Source organism: Rhinolophus hipposideros (assembly GCF_964194185.1).
Source record: "Rhinolophus hipposideros genome assembly, chromosome: 4".
In the NCBI taxonomy this organism is placed as follows: domain Eukaryota; kingdom Metazoa; phylum Chordata; class Mammalia; order Chiroptera; family Rhinolophidae; genus Rhinolophus; species Rhinolophus hipposideros.
Genome location: NC_138050.1, coordinates 53393043 through 53412104, shown reverse-complemented (window position 1 = coordinate 53412104; position 19062 = coordinate 53393043). Strand labels below are relative to the sequence as shown.

Genomic DNA, 19062 nt, shown 5'->3' with positions numbered 1-19062 from the left:
AGGTTATTCACTGCAGGTAATTTGTGAGAGCAAAATATTGGAAACCACCACCTGCTCCTCCTTCACAGGGTACCGGCGGAAGGAATGATAGTCCAGCCACACAGTACAGCACCATGAAGCTGAGAGGCAAACGATGGAGACAAATGACATAAGGGAGCTCCCGGGATAGACTGCAAAGGGAGAAGAGACCGAACAGGACAGCGGTGTGCTGCCTTCTGAAACACACGCACACGCACACAGGAAAAGGGACATCTGGCCATAGGCAGAACCATGGTCGGTGCCAAAGGAACGGTCTGTAGAGGAGATCAAAAAGAAGGTGGAAGAGGCCCCAGCACAGATGCCGATACCAGAAGAAAGTTGTTTCACAGCAGCCAAGGGAAGAGCAGGGCATCAGCTGCGAGCCACCGAGCAGGTCACCAGTGACCTCAGGGAACCAGAGTCAGTAGCGCTGCCTGGGATGAAAGCCAGGCATAGCAGGTCACATGTAGCCGGTGAGAAGAGAAGCAAACAAAAGAGAGGGTTGCTAGAGGGATCAGGATCTGAGAAGGACCTGTGTTTGGGGAGCTTCTTAAGACAGAAGAGTCCCGAGCATGGTGTTGCCCGTGATGAAGGGCTGGTGGAAAGGGCAGATGGAAGACTGAGGAGCCAGACACGGGGAAACGAGGTGACGCTCGATGGGATCTGATCAAGAACCAGCCTTGGGCGTGACGGTCTGTGGACTGAGAGAGCGGGTAAGAGGAAGATGGTTCAGTCCCGTCCCTGGGGCTCTGCCCTTGCCCAGGCCCAGCTGCAGGGCTGGTGTTTTCCCAAATCCACTAGGCAGACAGAAGAAGGCAAGCTGGAACTGGCTTGTAGATGATGGGAAATCAAGAACTGAATTGTAAAGCAGGCTTTTCTACTAAAAATAAACCAAGTGCTGATTCTGGAAAGACAAACATGCCATGTTTGTTTTGTTTCCCTTCTCACAGCTAGACCTACCAGAGGGGAGCGTTAAGCTTTCTTCCCTATCTACGCCCTCTGCTGACCAAGTCAGGCATTGCTCGAGCTTTCACAACACAAATGGAAGAATCCTGGAAAACCTTACCTTGAGATGGTGGAACATTCGATATGCCAGCCTGGTCTTCCGTTTCCCCAAGGAGAGGTCCAAAACATCTCCTGGGGTTTAGCTGCCTTCCAAAGGGCAAAGTCACTAGCATGCCGCTTGTCAGAATCACCTGTCAATAACAATTGGTTGATCAACAGGAGAGAACCTAGAATGGGCAAACCAACCAAAAATCGCCACAAAATTGAGATGCAGGAAGCACTTCCCGAAAATTCTGTTCCTTCTTATAAGTAACGTCACATTTCCCATTCTTATGTTTCTCTCTCCCTACATGATGGCTAGAAGGACTACTAAATACTTTTACCACCTAAAATATGCCAGAAGCATGAAGTCTATCCGCAGTGACGTCAGTTTCAGTATGAATAATGAATAAGCCAAGATTTCAAATACACACATAGTGGTGCTTCTTTCTGAGGGGTGTCCTGAACTGAGCACTCTCATTCTTCCTTGTTCTGTTTCATGAGAAAGCTGTATTTATCAATAACTGAGTTTCAGAGTAACTTTCAAAAGAAATCATATAGAGCGAAAAGGAAAATTACCAGAGTGTCAATCACATTCAAAAAGTAAGAAAGCTCAGAAGAGGAAGGTTAGATTATACAGAGCACTGGTACTGGGCTCTCCTTACATCCCAAACCTTGTGAATGCATAAATAATCTGTCCATTCAGACAGTGGAATGTTATTCAGCAATAAAAATAAATAAGCTATCAAGCCATGAAAAGACATGGAGGAACCTTAAATGCATATTAATAAGTGAAAGAAGCCAGTCTGAAAAGGCCACACACTGTATGGTCCCAACTACAAAACATTCTGGAAAAGGTAAAACTATGGAGACAGTAAAAAGATCAGTGGTTGCCAGGGATATTGGGGGATGGAGATGATTAGGAAGAGCAGAGAGAATTTTTAGGGCAGTAAAACAACTCTGTATGATACCATAATGGTGGACATGTGTCGTTGTACATTTGTCCAAACCCATAGAATGTACAACACCAAGAGTGAACCCTAATGTAAACGATGGACTTTGGGTAATAATGATGTGTAAATGTAGGTTCATCACTTGTGCCAAATGTCCCATCCTGGAGACGGTGACAGTGGGGAAGTCTGTGCATGTCTGAGGGAAGGGGGTAAGTGGGAAATCTCTACCTTCTGCTCAATTTTGCTGTAAACCTAAAACTGCTCTAAAAAGATGAAGTCTGTTAAAAAAAAAAAAAGTGTTGCTGATGGTAAAACATGTAAGTCTGAAAAACTCCTCCTCTGACTCCTAAGGCACACAGCCACATCCCACAAGAATAGATGATCTAGTCTTCTGTTCCCGCCTTTCAGGACGGGGGCAGGATACTACTGAGTGAAAGTAACAAACACCATTTCTGAGGAGTCAAGTAAATGGCCTAGTTTAGGGAAGGAGGATTATGCCTAAAGACAAATCTTGAACAATTTTTCTTTGGGGTTTCTGCTTGGTTCTCTTAAATAGTATCCTTTTAAAATTATTTTTAATTTAGTCCTGCATACTTATTATTTCTTCTTCATAAAATGACTTCGATCTAACAAATCACTGGAACAGTATAGGAACATATTCAAATACACTGGGAATATAATATATAGTAAAATACATATGGGAACCTAATGTATGTAAAATTTATATGGGAATTTAACGTATGATAAATTGCCTATGGGAATTCAGTATAAGAAAAAAATACGTTGGGAATTTAATATATGATAATGGCAAGATGGAGAAGAATGTAAAAACATGACACCATGTATACATATGTTTCATGTGCAGAGACCACCTCTGGAAGGAACCATGAGAATGAGCCAATGTGCTGTCTCCCAGAAGAAGAGCTGGAGAACCAGGCAGGCACGGATAGCTGACGTGTCACACGCTGTGTGAACTTTATACTCTACATGGTTTCTCTGTTTGAAAAACAATTAAATGTACAATACAGCTGTGATCAACAGTCTAGCACCATCACCACTTCTGGGGGTGGGGAAGTCTCAACTGAGCACTGGGAAAGCAGAAGCCGAGTCTGTGCTTCAGCCCCAGAAGCTGAGATGGGAAGCCAGGGGTCCACCCACCTGGCTCTGCAACAGGCCCGGGGGCGACACCGACGAGCTTGCCATACTTGTCTCCTCTCGACTGCAGATCAAAGTAGACGTTGCCTGTTTTATAAAGGTTAATTATGATTTCATAATTAAGTATCAGCATCTATACAGCTTAATTGCTAACAAGTTATTAGAATTTAAACATAGAATATGGCATCTAGCCTTCATTTGGCTCCTTACATTGTATTTTAAAATCAGCATTAACACTACCACTACTATTTTTTAAAAGCATTCATTTGGACACATCCAGATGTAGAAGCAAAAACACAAATGTAAGTTGTGTATCAAAGCAAGAATTGCACTTAAAAAGCAATTCTTTTTAACAAGAAAAAGATAAGAGTGTTATCACTGGCTTGCATTCAGCTCTGGGCTTTATGTTACACACCAGTCAGCAAAGAAACCCTTTCCTAACAAGATATCCTCTAAGGCTGTCTTTATTACTTAGGTTACAAACATCTTCACACTCAGGCATCCTGTGGCTCTCCTTTCACTGACGTGCAAACCGTCCACCCTTTGAGACTAAGGGTGTAAGATGACCTTTGCCATGGGGCCACTGCAGGGCCAGGGTCAGCTCTTGCTACGTCCATCTATGACGCATAAAGAGGCAGAGAAGGGGAGACTGTGTCAGAGGTGGAACTCTTGCAAGAAGAAAGTCTTCCCCCAGCTCATCGGGGGCTGCTTGTAAACAGAGACCCCAGGTGATTGGTTCTACCCTCCCTCAGAACCCATCGAACTCCCTCAGAGTCCGTCTCTTCAGAGTTTATTACTGAGCTCTAATTATAAGCTGGGATAAATTGTGAAAATGGGAGAGTACTGGGGGAGTTGCTTTCTATTAAGTCAAAATGTAAACAGCACTTGAAAATGCTTTAAAAGAGAAAGAAACTGCTCCCTTTCATGGAAGAAACATTTCCCCATACCTTTGTTTATGTTATCAATTTGCTGGACAAATTGTTTCTTCACAAATAGTTCAAAGATCAAATTACAGCCAAGTTTTGTGAAACTGTCACAAAGTCCGAATTAATGGAATTTCAGTTAATGAAATGTAGAAATGTACTAAAAATTAATTATATTTATGTTATCATTATTTAAAATTTACGATAAAGCATAGTAAAAAACCAAACAGCATGGATTCCTAAAGCATGTTCAAATGAGAATCTCCAAGCACCTCGTAACATTACTAACGAGTTTATCTGGGAAAACTTGAAATAACTTGAGATAAAGTTACATGAGAGCAGGAAAACAATTTACCGTATTTTCTGAAGCGAACTCCACTTCAGTACCTAAGCCCTTTAAAACAAGTTTTTCTTGGAAACAAAATCGAAATATAGCAAATAAGATAAAGTAAAAGACTGTGAGTTCTTCTGTTTGCATAGGCTACTGAGAAAGGCAACACAGGGGGTCCCTCACCTCTACCTTATGCTCGCAGGTAGGACCACAAAAGAAAGGTGCTTACAGTCCAATAATCCCTATAAATGGTGTCCATTATCATCCCTTACACTTTGTTACTGACTTACAACATGCCTTGAAATATCTGCATATCCCCAACCCTGGGCTGGGTACTCTAATGGGTTATTCACTAAAAGCAAAAGGTTCTTCTGGTCCAACGCCTGACAAAATATGAATACATTAATAATAGGCTGAGGCAGCATACGATCAGCTACCAAATGCTAGCTACCAAATGCTACAGTACAGGTATCAAAGGTGTTAAGGAAGGTTGACTTTCAGCTACAGATGGTGAAGAAAATTTCCTGGAAGAGAGAAAACTTTGGTCCGGGTTTGTGGGATGGGCAGGATTTCGATTTAGGAAGAATGACTGGAGAGGAGGGAAGGCAGAAAACAACGCTGAATCACACACAGAAGCAGCAAAACACCAGGATGCCAATCTTTCCCAGCAAACAAAAAGTAGCAGCCGGGGCCAGCCCGGTGGCTCAGGCGGTTAGAGCTCCGTGCTCCTAACTCCGAAGGCTGCCGGTTCAATTCCCGCATGGGCCAGTGGGCTCTCAACTACAAGGTTGCCAGTTCAACTCCTTGAGTCCCGCAAGGGATGGTGGGCCGCGGCCCCTGCAAGTAAGATTGAACACGGCACCTTGAGCTGAGCTGCCGCTGAGCTCCCGGATGGCTCAGTTGGTTGGAGCGCGTCCCCTCAACCACAGAGTTGCCAGTTCGACTCCCGCAAGGGATGGTGGGCTGTGCCCCCTGCAACTAGCAACGGCAACCTGAGCTGGAACTGAGCGGCGCCCTCCACAACTACGATTGAAAGGACAACAACTTGACTTGGAAAAAAGTCCTGGAAGTACACACTGTTCCCCAGTAAAGAACTGTTCCTCTTCCCCAATAAAAATCTAAAAAAAAGAGAAAAAAGTAGCAGCTCCTAAACCAACTAAGCTCTACCAGAAGGCAGAAGGAAGCGACCACACTCATCCAGAAGACAACTGGCCCCATCAGTCTCCTCAACAAGTCCATGATGAGGGGAACAAAGTGAGAACATCTGAAACTGAAGGGACACAACCACATGCAGTGAGCGACGACGTGGATTACATTGCAATGTGGGGAGGTGGGGCCAACTGAGTAAATGCAAATACTCAGAGGATACGGGATGCTGTCAGGGAACTGTCCAGCGTCCCAGGTCTGATCATGACACTGGGGTCATGTTGCGTGATGTCTTTCATTTAGAGATGAGTGTTAAGTGTCAAGGACCTGGCGTGTCAGGATGCCTGCAGCTTTCTTTCACTGGGCCACCAAAAACCAACATGCCCAGACGAGACGAACATCTGAGGGCTAGTCGTTAACGGGGGAGGAGGTCTTTGTACTGCCATTGTCCCAACATTTTGTTATGAAAACTTGTAAACAGTTGAAAGAAGACTCCGGTGAACACCTGCATGTCACATCCAACAGTTGGAGCATTTTGCCATATCCGCCTTATCGAGACTAGCTCTCCAGATGGTCAGTCATCTCTTGCTGTGACTGTGGAAAATATTTTTTAAAAGCATTGATGCAACTATTTTGCAAAGACACAACAACCGTGAGAAAACCGCACCTCATTTTCAGTGTAGGAAAAGACAGTAAAACATTTGGTTCTTTCCAACAACCCACAAATATGTGTCCAGTTTCTCAAAGTCCTATCAGTATGACCCAATGATCCGCTTTCATAATAGAACTCCTACCTTTTCCTGTTGAATAAGCATGCCCATTAGCAATTATTCCTTCAATGAAAGAGATTATCTGAGGAATATTTTCAGTTACTCTCAAGTATACTGTGGGTGGCAGAACCTGAAAGAAAGCAAAGCGGAGATGATTGTTTCCATAGTTCAAAAGCGAGGGTCAGCCACCACTGGCTTTCACTGTTCAAGCTTCTTATCCTCATGGCAAGAAAAATCAACAACAGGCTTTACCTTCAAGGCTGCCATATCTTGTTTAAAATCTTCTTCATAAAGATTGGCAAGAGAAGTGGGTGATATGTTCATCTGCAAAAAGATTAGGTGAGCATATTAGGAAGTCTGGAGTATTCACTACCGAACCACACAGAGGCACGACGGCTTTCAGGGCTGGGAAGCCGGGGCCCCACGGCCACACCACGGCATGGCCTCCGTTTGGCACAGCCCACTCACACAAAGGGCATTTAATTTTAGGTATCGACCTTCTTCTAGTCGCTTAGCTACTCAGAAAGGTTTGGCAATCCTATTTTCTGGTTAGAGAGGAAAAAGGAGTAAACAATTCATAATTTTCGTTACATAATTCAAAACAAAAAATGAAATATACAGAAAAAAGCCTCCACTGCTCTAGAACCAGTGCAAGCCAACTCAATCTGTTCTACATAATACCCAGTAACTTGAGTCCTATCTTATCCCTTACCCCTCAGCAGGCAAAAGAAAACAAGTCACAAGTACATTAAAATGGAAATCTCTTAGAAATACTTGAAAGCAACATATGGTAGCACATGAAAACAGGATTGTGATGGGCGTTCAGTCCCCTGGCTGGGCTCCTGGAACGGGCAACACCCCACAAATGGACGTGGGATTCTGAACGTAGGGCAGCCTCAGATTCTCAGAGGGGGCTGGCACACAAAAGTATTCCTTATGTCTCAGCAGAAAAACAATCCCAGGACAGAAGTACGACACACTATGACATTCTGAAACTGAAGCTGGCTTCATAACGGAGCATGGGACGGGACCTGTGAGCCTCTGGAACTCACCAGGATCTGTAGAATCTGCTCCGTGTGGGGCACTCCCCAACCCTGAGAGACAGGGCTCCCGTTTTGCATTGAGGAAATTTCAGGTTTGGAATAGTCAGAGACTTTCTCAAGTGAAACACCACCTTGAACCCTGTCACCATGGTTCCAGCTCAGGGTCCTAAAACGGCAATCACCCTAGAAACTGTGACCAGTGAACATTTATGAAGAAATACATCTGGTAAATGAAGCAATGCTGTCCAAGCATCTTTTTAGGCTGCTCTCTATGCCTTAGGCTTTCTTTGCAACATGGAGATAATCCCACCTAAGTGTCCCTCCGATTGCTATGAGGATTCAGAATGCAATGGGAAAGTCAATGCTGTGAATAGAAAATACATTAGATCACTATTAAAGAGACAGAACACTCTGCACCCAGACATAGCTGGTGATCAGTACGTATTAAGTCTTTTTCCTGTGGTGTAGCATGGGGGCAAAGCCGACTTCCTCAAAAAGAAATCAGTTAACTTCCATCTGTCCAGAGGACAAAAGCCTAACCAAATAAAAAAGCTAAAAATTCAGTGTCATCTTCCACTTCCGAACTTTCAAATACTGTGCAATGCAGACCTAAGGGGCAGCAGATCACTTGTATTTATTTTTCTGTAAGTTTTGTTCTCTGCATATGAAACTCACTCCCAAGGAATGCGAATGACATAAAGGGTACCCAGGACCGGCCTCCCTCCAACAAGGCAAACAGTCACCAGTTGTCTCAGGAGCATGACTGTGGTCACAAGTGCATTTGCATTTTCTTCTGGAAAGCAGCCCCCTCCACACACGCCCTGCACCTGGCTTCCTTTGCTAACAACAGTGCTCCAGATCTGCCCACGAAGATCGTGCTGAGCCCCCTTCCTTTCCAAGGCTGCCCGCATTCCGTCCCACAGACGGATCATGAACTATTCACCAGCCATCTCCAGGTACCTTCCCATCTTTTGCTGTGACACACACGTCACTTCCCACAGGGACAAATACATTTCTAAGCTATAGACCTAGACGTGAAACCGCTGGTCAGAGGATGTTTGCTGGCTGCTGCCCACAGCCTCCCACGGAAGGTACGTGTACCAATGTGAACCTGACGTGCAAGGCCCACGTGTATCCACAGCCCCCACCCTTGCCCGCACAGGCCTAGCAGACTTGTAGGCTTTGTCAACATGACAGCTAAATGATGCTTTCTCAGTGTAATTTTAATTTGTCCATGTCTTATTCTGAGTGAGCTTGAAAATCTCACATGTTTAAGATCTATTTGTATTAAGTGATTTGTAATTAGCCATACCTACGTTCCTACTGCGTTACAGATGTCGTCTCACTGATCTGCAGGAAGTATTTTTATATGAAAGAAATTAATCTTTTGTCTCTGATAGGAACTTCAGTATTTTCTTTAAAGTATTTCAACTTTATGGTTACTTTATGGCATGTAGAAAATTGCATTTTTATATTTAGCAATCTTTTATATTCTCAACCTTTTCCCATAAATGGCTTCTGGGTCTGAAAACAAACTTAGAAAAATCTTCCTCGATATGAGGTTATAAAAAGTGCCCCAAGGTTCTTTTAGTAATTTGTGGTTTCATTAAATCTCTGATCTGTCTCAAATTTGGTTGTGAGGCATATATCCAACTTTGGTTTATTTTTTTTCCCCAGCTGGTTACCCAACTGTCAACACTTCTTACTGAATAATGCATCTGTTCCCCATTGATTTGAAATGCCATATTTATCACAAAACAAATTTCCATTACTTATTGTATCTATTTCTGGACTTTCTAGTGTCTGTCTATTCATGTATCTGCACAACAACATGTAATTTCACAACTTTGACAGAGACAAAAAGCAGATCGGCTGATGCCTGGGACAGGGCACCAGGGAGGGAGGAAGGAGAGATGACAAAAAGCAGAGGAAACTCTCGGGGGCGATGGATGGAGACGGTTACCCTTCTCACTGGTGATGGATACACAGGTTTGCAAGTTTTATCATGTTGAGTGCCTTGCATGCAATTTATTGTGTGTCTGTTCAACCTTAATAAAGCTATACCAAAAAAAAAAAAAAGACTATGAAAACCTTTTTCTATAGCTTTTAAAATATTTTAATGCTTGGTAGGGCTACTCCTTAATACTCTTCTTTTACAGACTTTTCTTGGCTATTCTTGCTTTTTTGCTATCCCATATGGACTTCAGAATCAATATGTCTAGTTGTAAAAAGGGGAATAAGACGGGCATATGCACACACACACATACACACTCCTTTTAAATGACTTACAAAGTACAGCACTGTCCAGACAAGCAAGTCCCTGTGCCACATGTGCGGCTTCTCCAGCTGACATGGCAAGACTCTGGAGGACGTGGTTCAGAAATGTTCATGAGTGACAATGAATTGTAAGAGGAATACCATCTCTTGCTGGCCTTGGGGAGAGGGAGGGAACTATATTCTAAAAATTAAACTTTTAAATTTAATTTTTAAGCAGCTGATCAAACTACGTATCAGGATAGCACTGCTCTCTCTCACGTTCCATAAAACAACAGGTGCTGAAGGTAGGTGCTAAAACGGAGTGCTAGTCCCTGTTAATTCACATTATTGTCCAGCTCTCCTTTACTATCATGTATCATTTCAAGTCAGTTCTCTCCCTGGCAGGAGACCCTGCTGGTTGGGCCCTGGGCTCAGACTGAGTGTCCAGTCTTCTTCCCAGAAAGAAGGGTGATGTACACCAGTGTTCTGAAGCTGAAAAAGTATAACGTTGGTCTGAATCACTCTGACACATTTATTATGATTTTTCTTTTCTTTTCTTTTTTTAAATTTTTTTATTGGGAAATGTTGGGGAACAGTGTGTTTTTCCAGGGCCCATCAGCTCCAAGTCATTGTCCTTCAAGCTAGTTGTGGAGGGCGCAGCTCACTGGCCCATGTAGGAATCGAACCAGCAACCCTGCTGTTCAGAGCTCGTGCTCTCACCAACTGAGCCACCCAGCCGCCCCATTACGATTTTTTTAAACTTAAATTGAAATATGCCATGCCTCTATTAATTCTTACCCCAAAAATCTTCCTATGATTTTTATCTCTGACAAACTATAAAACTGTGCCAAAAATGAAAGTCAAGGGAGTAATTCAGAAATGTGTAATATAATTTAAAATATTTTAAAAACAAGTGTTGGAGAAGATAGTGTGAAGGATATTACCATCATTAAAAAAGCCTGCATTATATTAAAAACGTAGCCTTTTGGTAGCTTCTAAAAAATAAATAGGTGTTTTTATAACTGTTTTTCAGATATGGGGTTTATCATCTAAAGAAAGACATTATTTTGAGAACAAAAAACTATTCAATGCCATATTAGCATCTTGCTGCGTAACAAATCTGGAAACTTCTAGGTGCCAAAATTAAACAGCCTATATTTAGGATCTTTAAACTAATTCGACCAACTTTTTCATATTCTAAGTATTGTATAAAATTTTTAAAGTAACAAGCAATGCCTCCTGGTGGTATTTCTGAAATCTTCTAAATAACTCCTCATTCTTCCTGCACTGAGGACTGCCTGTCACCCCTCCTTCCTGAAACCCGCCCCTTCTGGGACTCCTGGCTCTTTACCACCCTACTGACCACCCACCTGACACTCCCGCCTGCCCCCTCCCGGTACGTCCTCCCAGTTCTGCTCCCTGTCTCCCCCTTCCCGTCCTTTCCCACAGGGCCCACCCAAGCCTGACCGGTCTCCGGCCACCCAACAGCCACGCCTCCACGACTTTCAGGCCGACATTTCTGCCTCTGATTTTGAAGATTCTGAGCAGACCCCAATTCACCAAGGGCAGGCATACATGTGCGTTATCTCAGGTTCCCGCTGAGTGCGATGACAGATGAAACACTGACCCACTCACCTTCCTTCTATAAACCTACATTTCCAAATGCCACCTCTGCTGTGGTATTACTTCAAACTGCTCTTTTCCTCACTGTATCAGAGATCGCTCATTTCTTTCTGTCATTTCCATTCCAAATCTAGCTGGGGAGGTCAACTTCAATCTCAGAGCCCCATCTCCTCCCGTGTGAAGGGGAATAAAGCACCATACCTGGCAGGTGCTGAGAGGTCAGACGCCGCAGACACAGGACGGGCTGCCTCCCAGCACCGCCTCCCTTCCAATCCCGCCAGATTCGCCCCTCACTCGTCCTGTGCCCATGTTACTATTTCACAACCCCACCTCCAGGCCCTTACGTGGCTGGACTAGGGTGGACAACCCAGAGACACCAAACACAGGTGGGGGACTGGACATGGGGCAGAGAGAGAACTGAATGTTGACAAAGGTTTGACCAAACCATCATAGAGAACCAGGGATGGGGTGATGAACCCCAAATGTTAGCACTGCCCATCTTCGTTTCTGTAACTCTGCAGTGTCTTCTGATACCCATCGTGTGGTGCCTTTTCCAACACCAACCACTTCTCCAGTTCTTCAATTCAAGCTGGAAGTCCTACAATTTAATCCTCTTCTGATATCAACTTCTTGAGTTAGCACAGACCCCACCAATTAGGCGATCAGTCCCACAAGAGTGCCCCCACTTCAGACACCAGCTGCAAATGGTGGTCCCCAGGCCACCTGCACTTCGGCCCACTGACTACAAATTTGGGAAGTTGATAGAATGAGTCACAGAACTCAGGAAAGCACTCTACTTACTATTACCAGGTTAGGAGAAAGGACACAACTCAGGAACAGCCAGATGGATGAGACGCATAGGGCAATGTATGGGGAAGGAGTGGAAGGAACTACCATGCCCTTTCCGGGTGCGCAACCCCCCAGCACACCCTGTGTTCACCAGCCACAACCTCTAGAGCTCTGCCATTCGGGGGTTTTTATGCAGGATTCATTACCTGAGAAGGTTGATTAAGTCAGCGGCCTTTGATGACCAACTCCATCTCAGGCCTCGCTTCCCTCCTACCGTATTTCCCCAAAAATAAGACCTAACTGGAAAATAAGCCCTAGCATGATTTTTCAGGATGACATCCCCTGAACATAAGCCCTATGGAGCAAAGCTTAATATAAGACCTGGTCTTATTTTCGGGGAAACACGGTAGGAGGCGGAGGTAGTGGGATGGGGTAGGAGTGGAAGTTCCCAGCTCTGTTCATGGCTTGGCCTTTCTGGCATCAGCGCCCCCATCCCGAAGCCATCCAGGGGCCCCAGCCACATGCTCCTCCATGCCCCCTTTCTGCCTCCCTCATGCCCTTCCCTCTGCCCAGAATCAACTCACTGCCCTTGCTCTTCATGTGTCATCCTTTGCCTAATGCTTAAGATCCTGCGTAGGCTAACCTCCTCCAAGAAGTCATTTCTGAATTCCAGGGAAGCTGGGTGATCTTCGCATCCCTCCATCAGGGCTTATAAAATAAAGTATGTCACACATAGAGCATCTGTATATGGGTCCGTCTGCCTCACCGGAAACAAGCTCCAAAAGGCAAGAACTATCTTCGTCACCTGTGTTCATATGAAGCCAGGCACAGGCCTGACCCTGGACTGTTCAATGCATGCTCAGGGACAGTTCTGGAAATCAAAATTGAGTCTACCGCAAGGGAACACAATCCACTGACTAAATGACCCAAACAAAATTGAAATGGGAAACCCCACTGTGACGAGGACATGAAGAAATACTTTCAAAGTTGGAACCGATTTTTAACACCGCTAGTAACCTCTCTGAAATGATCCAACCCTAACGACGGTAACCAACCGCTCATCTTTTAACCTAGTAGTTCCACTTTGGAAAAATATTAAAGGAAACAAAAAAGATATTCATAGCTGCACCACTTTTAACAGCTACAAACAATATAAATAGTCGATGACGAGGGATCTAGGGGAACTGCTGAATAGCCACCCACAGTGGAATGCTATCTAGTTATCAAAAAGGCAAATCAGCAGAAACTAGGAAGACATGGTTTATATAAAATAAATTTGAGAGAAAATAGCAGAATATGGGAGTAACCTTAAAGTGCAAAAAAAAGATGGTAAATTATAATATGTCCATGTGATGGAATGTTATAAGGCTATTTAAAAATGGTCGAGAATACTTAAAAACATGAAAAAACACTTAAAAGACAGTAAGTAGAAAAAACAGACTATGAAGTAAAAACTGGTTTTCTAAAAAAATACTATATACATGTACATACATTTTGTAAAATTACAGGAATATAAAGCACTCAATGTAAGTTTTTCCGTAAATTAAATAATTTAACAATTACTTATAGCTCTTTAGAAATAATGATTAAAGTCTCTAATTATAAAAGCAGAAGAGGTGAAACTTTGAAAGTAGACTTTAAAAAATATAACTATTTAAATAACTATTAATTTAACCCCTCATTAGAACTCTCCCCAAAACTTCTTTTAAATATCACGTGAGATACAAGAGAAGTACCCTGTTCACTTAACAAATGAGAAAATTAAACTTCATGTGAGTTAGATTTCCTTGGAGGCTGAGGGGCCACGGAAGGGATTATGGCTTCAATTCAGGAGGCCACCACAGAATGAGGAGATTTATTAAAGGCTTCAGGGACCAAAATCAAACAGATCTGAACTTCCTTTAGCAGGACACAAAGATCCCTCTGATAATCTATCCAGAGTACACTCACTGGGCCATGCATAGACAATAAGAAGGGAAAAGTCCTTGTGAAACACAAGTAAGAAAAACTGTCATCAAATATACGGTGATGGAAGGAGAACTGACTCTGGGTGGTGAATACACAATGGGATTGACAGAGGATGTAATACAGAATCGTACACCTGAAATCTAGGTAATTTCACTAACAATTGTCACCCCAATAAATAAATAAATAAAAAAGAAAACCTGTCACATGGGGATCGGAACACTAATTAATCAGGTTACCAATCCATATAATCTTCGACACTTACCTCATTAGCCCTTTTAATGATCTTATCATCCACATCTGTAATTCCCATCACCATGATGATGTTGCATCCAAAAACCCTTGTTAAGATCCTTCGAATTATATCAAATCTAACATATGAGCTGGAAGAAAAAAAAAATGTTAGGGCACTTTAATTTAGAAAGTCATCACTGTGATCTTTAAAAGGCAGTGCATTACAGTTTACATGCTGCTGCCTAACTTCAAGTGTAGTTCAAGAGCAGCTAGAAAAAGGAAGAGGCTTTTACTAACTGGTCCACATAGGTCCTCACAAGAAATTGACAAAGGTCCTGCCTCAATTTCAGGACACAATGTTAGCATTTTTAATTTTAGAGCTGTTGTTTCAGTGAGTTTGTATCTATTTAATTGTATAAAAATGTACTCCTAATCCAATCTCACTACTTAGTTAAAATACTGAAAGCTTTTAGCATTCTTATTCATGTTCTAGAAGAACTATGTTTCACGATAACAAAATACAAGCAAATAATTACAAATCAAGATAAGTACAATCCTATTAAAGCTGTATAAGATAACTACTAAGAAATGTGCACACTACTGTGGAATATTAAAACACCAGCTTATTGATAGACTGACTACCTTGGGGTAATTCAGATTTGTAAAACCAAAAAGTTTTAAAATCTATTAAGATCCATTCAAAAATCTCAAGAATCTGGTTTCCAATAAAAGCAACATTAAAAGTTAAGGTATCTAATCTCATGCTCATCTCTGTCATCCACACGGCCTCTGTAAATTTGAATTCATAAAATCATTTTCCCTTGAAAACGAACCTTGTAATTGTATCCCTTGAATCCCCCACACTCATTCACCCCCAATACAGCTAAGGCCAAATCTCTCAATTTTAGTGACAAAACTCTTTCTGAAACTCCTTGCCAAGATATTTAACCTTTTGAAGTCTCAGGCTGCTTATTTATAAATTAGGCAAAATTCCAATACCCCATAGGGTTGTACATAATCTTAGTGTCTGTGCAGCAAGAATTCCAAGAAGCCTGAGCTATTATCACCATCATCACCACTATGCCCTCCATTCATCTTGAGTTGGGAAAGACTCTACAAAACATGAGATTTAAGAGAAAAAGTGAATAGGAACCTAAAACAAAGTGAAAACAAAAGTGAAGTCACCAGCTTGGCCAAGAGGAGCTCAAGGGCTGTAAGACCCTGAGATACTGCAGGCGGGCTGCTCCCCCAGGGGCTACTCCATGTGAATTATGTGAGATGTACGGTAAAGGGAGCAGAGAACACAGCTCATTTTCCTGGTTCATCACATCCCCACTGTGGGACCTGAGGCTGGTTCCATTAGCCCTCTGCATCCCTCTGCATTGCACTGTCCCCATTTGTAATCTGGGGATAATAACAGCACTGCCACCTGGTGTTAGGAATATTACATTGGCTGGTGTTTGTAAAGCCTTTAGAACAGTGCCTGGCACATAGCAAGTACTATCTGTGCTTGTTAAGTGTATGTTTTGTGTTTTGGTTTTAAACAGAAGCTGGTGTGGCTGCCTAGAGAGGAAAGTGGGGAGACAAGAACCTGGAGAGTAAGTAGGACAGACCTGCAAACCACAGAGATGTCCTTAGGATTTTGAACTTTACCTAAGAACAGTAGAGCTATGACCGACCATCCCTGCCAACACCTCCCAACTTCTTCAGAAATCTTTTGGTACTTAGGTTTTCTACCTCTCAGAAGTCTTAAATTGTCTTAAATTGAATCGGCTCTTCTTCAAAACAGGGTTCTATCTCACTATGAAGGCTTCCATAGTGGTTATTCTTTTTTTTTTTTCTTTTTTTTTTTAAATTAAATTTATTGGGGTGACAATTGTTAGTAAATTTATATAGATTTCAGGTGTACAATTCTGTATTACATCATCTATAAATCCCATTCTGTGTTCACCACCCAGAGTCAGTTCTCCTTCCATCACCATATATTTGATCCCCCTTACCCTCATCACCCACCCTCCACTCCCTTACCCTCTGGTAACCACTAAATTATTGTCTGTGTCTATGAGTTTTTCTTTCTCATTTGTTTGTCTTGTTCTTTTGTTGTTTTTGGTTTATATACCACATAACAGTGAAATCATAGAGTTCTCTGCTTTTTCTGTCTGACTTATTTCCATAGTGGTTATTCTTGAGTGGGGGAGGGGAACGATGAAGGGGGACACAGAGGAGCCTTCTGGGGTGTTGGTAACATTCTGTTTCTCCATTGAAGAGCCATGAACAATCACTCAGCTGTACATTTAGTATTTGTGCTCTTTTCTGTATTTCTAAAGGCAAATAAAAACTGGAACTTAGAGGCTTGATTTTCTAGATGAAAATGAGAAGAGATTCTCCCACTCCCCCTTTCTTTCCAAATTTCTTCCTCAGTCCTTTTCAAATGTATGTAACTCTTTTTAATGGCTAACTAAGCCTCTGTCAGTCTCACAACTCAGGGAAGTTTCAAGGACCTAGGAGCCACTTCTTTGAAATAAAGTCGTCAAGGACAATGATGCTCTATCACCCAATGGGAGGAGATGGGCCTAACTTGTCACCTGACTCCACATTGCAAACGCTGCCTCAATTAGTGAGCTGTATCCACTTAGCTTTGTAGAACAGTGTGATTTCTTTCTGTTTTTGCAATCTTTTTAGTGGTTGCCTGTAATGTGCATCCCATCCAGGTTTAATATTTATTCAATAATAAAAGTTTTCTCTTCTACCTTTGTAGAGAGGTTTTTCAGTTTTGGAGATTATTGGAGATTATTTGGAGATTACTGTTTTCCCCAACATATTTTATACTTCAATAAAGAGGTCAAAATATGCTTTTTGTAATTAATGGTAAGTCAGCCAAAAGTGAAGGAAAAAGATGATTCCTAGACCATTTATTTTGTTATAATAAAACACAAAAAAGTTCAGATCTTGCTGGGTGGTATGTAATTTTTTTAAATGTGTACTAAATAAAGGTAACTTTTTACTTTTAGTCTTGATCTGAACAATAACAAGTTTAAAAGATGTACAGAAGAACATACACAATATTAGGAAAAGTGGCACTTTTGACAAATGTAGAAATCAGTGCAGCTCATGGTTGAAGTCGAGAGCAAGCACAGAGGTCAGATATACACCAGGCTCCACCCCAACTCCAATCCTTTCTAAATGTGGCCTCTGGTAAGTTACTTATCCTCAATGATTATTGAGCCCTCACCATATCTTCAATTCAGATACTGTGTTAAGCAGCACTGTATAGGCGTTCTCTTCTAAAACTATGAAGATTCAAAAAGATGGATACTGTTATCCCTATCTCAAAGAGGAATAAACGAGGATCCAAAGTAATAAAGTGACTTGTCCAAAGTTGGGAAGTAAATAGATGGTGGGAGCCAGAAATAACTCCTGACCAGCTGACTCCTGGGCCTCCGGAAAGCCTCATCTCACTAAACCATCAAAAAACATGTAATTCCAAAACGGGTCATTTTCTCTGTTCCTCACTGCCTCCTTGAAGTGCTGTACCTGTGAAATGGGCATAAGTGCTTAGAATTGTTAAAAGAACTAAATGAGACCATAACGTGTGCTTCCCGTAATACCTGGGATATAGTAATTATCAGTACTCATAAATAGCCACTTGAGAGATGAAAACAACCTGCACAAGGTATTTTCTTTCCAAAATAAACGATTGAAAATTCACATTCAGGACACTCACCAAGCATGGCCAAGGTGGGCATGATCATAGACAGTTGGTCCACAGCTATACCTAGGAACGAAGTTAAAATCCATCACCTGAAACATATTTGCAAGAAAGGCCACCACTTTCTCAGTTACGATTATCATTATAACCAACCATGTCTTTTTAAAGTAACCACTTTTGGGGACTGCACAGCCGAGGTTCTATTACTTGAATATCTAAATTCACATCCACATCCTGTCAATTCATTGTGACCATAGCAGTGTCTTCAACGGTGCCTCCCATGTACTTTATTATTTACTAAATGATTTTATCCTGAGAACCCAACACTGCTTCCCACACAGAGCGCCCGCCCGCCACAACGCTCAGTCCTCAGTCCTTCCCGCCCCAACCCCCCCAGCTCCGCCCCCCGCCCCCAATTCCCAGGAGGATACCAGGAGGCGGCGTCTGCGCTGCGCACGATTAAGGGGTCCTTTCTCCGGGTAAGGCTGTTATACACCTTGACGCCCGTATCGTGGCCTGCAGGCTGCAGCCAGTCCTGCCCGCGCGCCCCAGACACCTTCCGCCGTAGCCCGGGCCCCAGGCCCGGTGTGTCCGGGAGGAGCTGGGCGCCAAAACGGGTCCCAAGCGTGCGTAGCATGACCCGCCCGCAAGCCTCGCGCAACTAGGGGACCGGCGACTGCCTGGGGAGCTGGCCACGCCCACTTCAAAAGGGCCCAGCCCAGCCCCGCCTACCCTAGGAGGGCCAGCCCCGCCCACCACGGAAAACAACCCACGTGGCCCCCGCCCACCCGGGAGGGTGACCGACCAGGCCCCGCCCACTCTGAGCGATAGCCTCCCTGCTTCCCCACCCCGGAAAAGGACCCGCCCCGCTCCCGCCCACCCCGGAAGAGGACCTGCTCCGACCTCGGCCTTCCCGGAAACAGCAGTAGGGAAGCGGCGGCCCCGCCTCTGTCAGGCCTGTGGGCGTCCGCCTGGGCGAAGGGGGGGAGGGGGAGAGGGGAGGAGGCGGGGAAGGGGAGGCCGCGGGGGATGGCGTGGGCACCTGCCGCCGGTTACTCGACTGCTCGCGAAGCATGTTTGCACCTCAGCACACGCACACATCC

At 43.4% G+C, this 19062-nt stretch overlaps 1 protein-coding gene across 5 annotated transcripts in view; it reads right to left on the bottom strand.

Annotated features, from left to right (window-relative positions):
* CARS2 (cysteinyl-tRNA synthetase 2, mitochondrial) overlaps window positions 1-18683 on the bottom strand; it is a 38631-nt gene extending 19948 nt beyond the window's left edge. For 2 of the 5 annotated variants that reach the window (XM_081046110.1, XM_081046113.1), the window contains exons 1-6: window positions 18391-18679; window positions 17975-18025; window positions 14282-14399; window positions 6365-6470; window positions 3174-3257; window positions 1085-1214 (exon numbers count right to left, since the gene is read on the bottom strand). In XM_081046110.1, the coding sequence (XP_080902236.1) occupies window positions 1085-1214; window positions 3174-3257; window positions 6365-6470; window positions 14282-14399; window positions 17975-18025; window positions 18391-18596 (695 nt within the window). In that variant the 5' untranslated portion in view covers window positions 18597-18679. Of the gene's footprint in view, window positions 1-1084; window positions 1215-3173; window positions 3258-6364; window positions 6471-6592; window positions 6665-14281; window positions 14400-17974; window positions 18026-18390 lie in introns of all 5 variants that reach the window. The other 3 variants (XM_081046109.1, XM_081046111.1, XM_081046112.1) reach the window with 3 other exon arrangements.
* Between the last annotated feature and the right edge of the window lie 379 nt (window positions 18684-19062).